This window comes from Macrobrachium rosenbergii, chromosome 18 (genome assembly GCF_040412425.1).
Source record: "Macrobrachium rosenbergii isolate ZJJX-2024 chromosome 18, ASM4041242v1, whole genome shotgun sequence".
NCBI lineage: Eukaryota > Metazoa > Arthropoda > Malacostraca > Decapoda > Palaemonidae > Macrobrachium > Macrobrachium rosenbergii.
In genome coordinates this window covers 5783049-5790562 of record NC_089758.1, presented here as the reverse complement: position 1 = coordinate 5790562, position 7514 = coordinate 5783049, and the positions used below count along the sequence as shown (strand labels likewise).

Below are 7514 nucleotides of genomic sequence, written 5' to 3'. Positions count from 1 at the left end.
AGGATGGTACAAACAAAGGTAAGTTTGATATTCTTTCAAATTTCATGTGTGATGTTTTAGCTCTCCCTCATTCGTCAACAGTAGCAGAAAGAATTTTCTCTCAAGCCAATCTAATTAAGAAATAAATAAACAATCAGGTTACTATAATATCGACTGCATGTAAAACAAGCCATTGCTAGACTGGACGTTTCTTGTTATAGCTAGAAGCCTTCCAGTTTTCTCATAAATCAACAGAAAACAGGCAATTGTCATCAACGATATCAGGAAAGATAAAAAAAAAAAAATATGCTGAAGTTAACATTCATCCAGCTGGAGGAGGAGCCTATGGTGATCGAAGTGATATGGCAAAACCTGCACAAGTGTTGCTTTTGTAGATTATTTAACATCATAGGTAAGTTGAAATGGTTCTTGATATATTTTTTCATTAGTATGATAATCTAATATTGGTACTATGGTAATTATTTTAACCTTGGCTTTTTGTGGCTGATCTTTGCTTTTCTTGAGGCCACATTTTGGCTTTTCTGAAATATCAGTGGCAACACTGCAAATTTCCAAATTGTCTATTTCCTAGTGATGGGCGAATCCACCAAATTTTAGTAATCGCTATTACTGATTACTTTCAGCAAAGTAATCGAATAATAATCGATTATTAGACTCATATAATAAGATCGACGAATCCTCTGTTTGAGAGCTTGAAGATGTTTGTACCCTATCGTGTCGTCTGCACAGTGCAGTATGCACATGCAACACAATAGTCCAGTGTTGCCATGAACTTTTTCCATGGATATCATACAGGAGCTAAAAAAATTATTGTTTTTCCTTGGAATTATTGTACACACCTAATTTCATGTATATATGTAGATATAGTAATCGTTTCAAATAATCGATTATTGAAAAATAATCGATTACAATACATTTCAGGGGAGTAATCGAAATAATCGATTACAAATAGTCGATTACGCCCGACACTACCAGTATTTCCTCTTCCCGAACCGGAAAAGCGCTCTACCCACAATTTCAGATCAGTTGTCAGAAGACGCCTAGATTAAATTTGATCATTGGGCCGAACATCCTATTGAAAATTTGTTCAACTCTCAAGCAGGAGCAAATCTAGAATTTTTTTTGCTTCCTAACAGGTATAGACCGTTGCTTGTCTTCAGTGGAATCATGCCACCGAAAAAGTGCCTAGTAAACCCAAACCTTAGAATGGACGGTCTGAAGAATACAGTGGCAGAGTATGGAGAGGGCATGGCGCGTTTTGTAAGTTTAGTGTAAAATTTCCTTTCGATCTTTGTCAAATAATTTTGTTAATATTTTGGTTTGAAATATTATCCCTTGAGGTCGTTTGTTGATTATATGGGTGTGAGTCCATACTGGTCAACAGCGTTAGAATGGTCTATCCCATGTAGCTTAGGGTGAATGGTAGCTTGGCAAGGCTAGGCCTAGGCTACTCTGCTTCTTTATGTAGGCTAACCAAACCACGCCTAAATTCGCACTTCCCCTCATGCTCCCCCCACGTGGATTATCCATGTGGGAGGGTTATCATGGTGAAATCTTAGTTGTGTGGGTAGAACTAGGCTAAACCAGTATCACTGCACCAGGTAGGCTATTACTTTGGATATTGATTTTTCCTAGCCATAGTATTTTGGTTTATCAAGAATTCAGTTATTTTTTTTGTTGGTCGACTGTAATTAACCACAGAAGTTGTATGCTGGCCATCCTGGAATGCCATCATGTATGCGCAGTGTTACAGGGGAGCTTTTGGTAAATAGTGGCGGTCCTTCACCATGGGGTTGTGAGTGGATCCCCCTGACGAAGTAAGACGGCTTGCCAGGTTGGGTTGGGGTACATTATGTTAGTATAGTCCCTATTATAGATTAATAGGTTTCCTAAGCCAACCTTTTCTCAAACATATGGCTCCCTGATGACTTGCGCATGCACCGAACCATCCCAGAACAGCAACATGGCCTTCCGGTCTATCTCCCGTTTCCAAAACCCCTTATTTCCAAAGGTTCCCCAACCATGTTAGGTAGATACAAGGTTAATAATAATAGACGGACAATAAACAACACCGCCTTCATCAGCAACACTAAAAGTATAGGGTAAACGCTTGGGGCATGGCACACTGCGACATTCCTCCACTGTTTGGACACTTCCAGAAAATGCATTCAAACGTGCCCCCATCAGCATCAGTGAGACTTTTGCCCCCTCTACACAACATGCCGAGACCTCTACTTTCCTATCAAAGTAACAGTTTCTCCTAAATTATGAAATAATGGCATATTTCTGATTAAATAGATGTTCGTTAAGCTTTAGCCGTGCACGGTGCTAACTTACTGGCCATGACGCTCTCGAAACTTTTACTTAAAACACTTTAAAAATGGATTAGCGATGCCATCTCGATATTTGCCAAGTCACCTGTGTAAACGAACTGCCCGTTTCTTGTGTTAAATCTGCAAAATATTTGTACCCATAGACGCTGACACCGCTTCCTTGATATCAGTGGTAAACGTTGGCACCTATGAGGCTTGGACAGGAAACTAGCGAATTTTCGTGACGCCAGAGCGCTAGATAATATTTAAATAACTAGGTAGCTAAACACCAGAATAAGGTTATAAATTGAGTAAATATTAGGTGTTCATTATAATTCATTTGAAAATATTGGTTGTTGGAGCAATCCAGATTCCTGAGACAAATTTCAACGCTTTTGCTGTGGACTTCATGATGTAGCTTATTTTTCGCGTTTTCCTATCTTTTTTGTTATTTATTGACATATATTTGTGTACTTGGGCCACATTAATTAGGTTAGGATACACACAACGGTATTTCTAAGCAAGAGCTCCGCATGGACTATTACCCTGGAAATTGATTTTTCCTAGGGTAAAACAATGGGGCATGAGACACATGGGTGGCAGAACATCCGAGAGCAGACAACGCATTAGTGAACTGTTTACAAAGAAATAATTTTCAGCTTGTTCCGACAATATACAAACCCTCGGTCCTTTACATTAGGGATTACTTTCAGGCGTAGGCTGGAAACGGCCGTTGAACTTCAAACAAGGTGGTTAGGCAGTTAACTACTGTCCGGGAGGCGGGAGTACCGCCTGCCCGGATGTAAACATTCCAATTTGCTTTCGACCGTCGTAGCGCACGGACGTTGTTCTTCGCCGCTCTCTGCCTGACAGCTTTCTTTTTCTACTTAACACGCTGTGTCCTGGGGTAGGGGGGTAAAAAGTGCAACTCTTTTAGATCTAGAGTCGACGCGGACCCACACGCCCTCTGTACATCTTGCAGGGGGCGTGTGTTCACGCGACGACCCCTGTAGTGAGTGTTGTTCTTGGTCCTCCGAGCAATGGGGGAAGTTCGAGGGGAGGAGACGTTACCATCATAAGCTTACCAAGGAGTCATCCGAGGGAAACACGCCCCCGACGACTCCAGTGGTGGCGAATGTGTCGGGCTCGTTTCTCCCTCCCGGCGAACTTCCCCTGCTTGCTCCCTCTCCCTCGGGTGAGGACTCCCCCTCCCCTTCCTCTTACGTTTCATCGTTTGTGGAAGGGCGGGAAGAGTTGGACCGGGACATCCTCTCTGAGGTCTCTTCCCGTTCCGGAGGGGAGTTTTTTCCTCCGGAGCGGGTAGGGGCTTCCTGTACTAACCCGACTCTCGCTTCAGGTCTCGGGCTGGATAGCCAGGCATCAATTCCAAGTTCATCCTGGCTACACCTGGGCCTACTTGGCACGTCACTGGAGGGATTGGCTCCTCTGCCCCCCGCTCCAGTTACGACTCACTCGGCAACGACAGTCACTACTACGACCGTCACCATGTCGAGGTTTGCTCAGCTCCTGGTGTCAGTTGCATCGCATCTAGACACCCAAGTGTCGGCGTCACCTGCGTTGCAACACGCTGTTCCGCTGCCTCCTGGCTTCCTGGCTCCTTTCACGCATGCTGGCCCTGCCTACATGGTGACGTCATCATACCCGTATGTGACTGTCGCTGCCCCCATTGCTGACCCTGGCCTGTCCACGACTTCTGTTCCCTGTCTGACTTTCCAGCCCGGCCCTTCGTCTGTTCCAGTCCCCATCCCATCGACCCTGGCACGGCCTGACTTGAATATCCATGCGGGAGGGGCGGCGCCTGCATTCCCGGCCCCGCCCACTTTTGTTCCTGGTCGACACGCGGCTCTCCACCCAGGCAAATGCTGGCTCGAGCTCCTCGGTCTCTGCCCGGGATGTGCCTTCTGCTGCAGCCCCTCCTGCTGTTCCTGAGTCTGCGTTCTTGCTCTCCTGGCCTGGGGACTTGACGGCGTTCCTGAAGCAGATGTTGAAGAAGAAGAGGTCTAGGAAGGTGTCGTCGTCTTCCTTCATCTTCTTCTTCATCATCATCTTCTTCGCCTGCTCTTCTTGTCTTCTCCTTCCGAGGCCGCAGCCAAGAAGAAGAAGTCTGCTTCTCGCACTGAGGCTTCTAAGGGTCTGCTTCCTTCCACAGGGAAGGCAGTGGGATCTCTCGTCGGCTCTTCCCGATCCTCGGATCAGGGAACCGCTGCCCTGGCCTCCGGAGCAGTGGCACCGGGAGCCAAGGGAGTGCAGACCAAGGCCTGCACCCCCCCCGCTGCACCTAAGAAACTTCCTGCGTCGAAGGCCAGTGAGTTCGCATCGGACACTCGTTCGCGAAGTTGCTCCGAGTACCTGGGTCCCCAAGGAGACCCAGGTACCCCACTCTTGATACGGGAGAAACTTCTCACCATACAGACCAGGGCGTGGGGCGAGAGAAAGAGCTAGGGCATGCAGGTGCTCCGTCTCTTCATGCTGGCACTCCTTCAGGTGCCAAGTCAGGTTCCCGGGATAGTGCTTCAGACCCTCAGGGCCGAACGCAAGGGGAGGTGGAGAAGAGGTCCCCTGCTCAGTCTTCCCGAGAGGATCTGGCCTCGAAGAAGACTGGGGCGCGTCCAGAGGACAGCACAAGCTCGCGGCAGCCAGCCGCGCGCTCGACTCCTCCCAGTCCCTGGCCACGTCCGCGCAGCCAGCCTGGCTTGGAGGAGGCGAGTGCGCGGCTCGGCTCTTACAAGTCGCTCTGCTCTCCTCAGGAGATTGCTTCGCCTGGGCGAAAGCAGTCTCCTCGACCCGGGGGGCTCGTCATCACCGTGGGTTGGTGACCGCCCTCGGCCCACTGCCTCTGCTGGTTCGGCCAGTAAAGCCAGTGGGAGCGCCCGATCTTCCTCACCTGTCCCCTCCGCCCCTTCGGTTTCTTCCAGGGGCGTGAGGCGGAGAGGAGGAACTCTGGGGAGTGTTCTCTTCAGAGTTCTACTGCGTGGGGGTACAAACCTGGCTCGGTTCTCGGCTCGACCAGGTCCTACGCCCGCGTGGTTCAGGAAGGTCCACGGGGTTCTGCCGAGGTTCTCCCACCTGCGGGGAGAGTAGTTCGGGAGGACTGCACTCTGGAAGGACTCGAGGGTTGTCTGCCCCAGGATGCGGACACCCCCGAAATACAGAGGACTTTTGCTGAGGTTATCGCGCTGATTCGTCAGCACAATGACCTCGGGGAAGGGACCACGGCCTCATCTGTTGATCGTCTGTCATGCTTCGAATCCTTCTGGGGACCCAAGAAGGAACCCAAGGCTTTGGTGGGGCCGCCGTGGTCCACGCTTGCCGAGGGGGTACTCGACCATTTTGTGTCTGGGCAAGACAGTTCGCTTCGTTCGAGCTGCTCGGACAAGCTTCTTCCTCCTCCTCTGCCTCGACAGAACCGCTTCTACACTCCAGTGGAAGGGGCGTTGCTGACTAAGCAGATTGAACCGGACCTGACTCGTTTGGATCCGGGTCTGTCGTTGCAGCAATTGACTGCAGAGAGTATCTCCCTCTCTCAGCAAGAAGCTGCAACCCTGGAAGCCACTGCCATGGCTGCCTTCCAAGCAGTCTCCTGGCTCAATCTGTGGTCCTTCACAGTATCGAAGGTAGCTGCTTCCTCAGGCACTATTGTACCTGGGGAGGACTCCGCCTTTGGGAGATTGTGCCAGTCTGGGGGTAGGGCTATCTCCTACCTCGCCCACCAGACTGCAAACCTGTGGGCGAACCTTGTGCTAAAGCGAAGGGATGCCGTTCTCTCTCGCCTTGCCAGGTCTGTAGGTCCTGAGTCAGCTATCGCCCTGCGGAATGGACCGTTGCTGGGTTCCTCCACTCTCTTCCCCAGAGAGCTGGTGGACGCCGCGGTGGACAAGCGCCATGCCGATGACAGCGACCGGCTTGTCCACCAGGCAGTGGCCAAGACCTCCAGGTCTTCGCATTCCACTGTGGCCAAGTCTTCGGGCCAGGCTGGCACTTCCTCGGCCCCTAAGAAGTCCCAGTCTTCGAAGGGGTCCCGAGGAAACACCCAGCCTTCTTCTTCCTCGAGAAGGGGGTGCCCCTCCCGCCCTTTTCAGCCCACTTTCCAAGCCGCTAAAGGGGGCAAGGGTAAGAAGAAGAAGGGGAAACGCTATGGGCGGCGTTCCCCCCCAAAAGCTGCTGAAGGTGGGGGATGCCTGTCGAGCCATTGGGCAACTTGGCAGTGACATGGAGCTGAGACCTGGATAGTGGATGTCCTTCGGGAGGGATATCTACTACCCTTCGAGTCTCGGCCTCCCCTCACCTACTCTCCGGTCCATCCCCAGACATATGTTCCAGGTTCGTTGAAGGACACCACACTACAGCAAGAAGTGCAAGCCATGCTGAGCAAGGGTGCTGTAGAAGTCGTGTCGGACCAGTCTCCAGGCTTTTACAGCCGTGTCTTTCTTGTAGAGAAAGCCTCAGGGGGATGGAGACCGGTCATAGGCCTCTCTCCCTTGAACCATTTCATTCGCCAGACTCTGTTCACGATGGAAACAGCACAAACTGTGCTGGCCTCCATCAGGGAGAATGACTTCATGCTTACGGTGGACCTGAAGGATGCATATTTCCAAATACCCATCCATCTGTCCTCTCGCAAGTACCTCCGCTTTGTCCTCGGGGAGTCGGTCTTCCAATTCAGGGCACTGCTTCGGGCTCTCGACCACTCCCCAGGTGTTCACGAGAGTATTCTCCCTCATGTCAGCTTAGGCCCACTCGCACGGGATACGTCTTCTGAGGTATCTCGACGACTGGCTAGTCCTGGCAAGCTCTCGCTCGCAGTTGCTACAGGACAGGGATCGGCTCCTTGAGTTTTGCCGAGATCTAGGGATCATGGTAAATCTGGAGAAGTCAGATCTCACCCCCAAGCAGAGGATAAAGTACCTGGGCATGCTGATAGATATGGTGGCAGCGAAAGTCTTTCCCTCAGACTCTCGTATCATCAAGTTCAGGCAGGCAGCACAGCTGTTCCTGTCACGGCGGGAGCAGCCAGCTCGGCAATGGCAAGTCGTCATCGGTCACCTGTCGTCTTTGGAGAAGCTAGTACCTCACGGGCGTCTTCACCTGCAGTCTCTCCAGTGGAGACTGAAGGAGTATTGGTCCCAGTCCCAAGACCCCCTCTTTCCGAGGAGGTGAGGAAGGACCTTCGCTGGTGGTTAG

At 50.8% G+C, this 7514-nt stretch overlaps 1 protein-coding gene across 5 annotated transcripts in view; it reads left to right on the top strand.

Annotated features, from left to right (window-relative positions):
* The first annotated feature begins 954 nt into the window (after positions 1-954).
* LOC136848050 (myosin heavy chain, clone 203-like) overlaps positions 955-7514 on the top strand; it is a 31096-nt gene continuing 24536 nt past the window's right edge. Inside the window, exon 1 of one of the 5 annotated variants that reach the window (XM_067120175.1) lies at positions 955-1260. In XM_067120175.1, the coding sequence (XP_066976276.1) occupies positions 1168-1260 (93 nt within the window). In that variant the 5' untranslated portion in view covers positions 955-1167. The remainder of the gene's footprint in view (positions 1261-7514) is intronic. The other 4 variants (XM_067120179.1, XM_067120176.1, XM_067120178.1 and 1 more) reach the window with 4 other exon arrangements.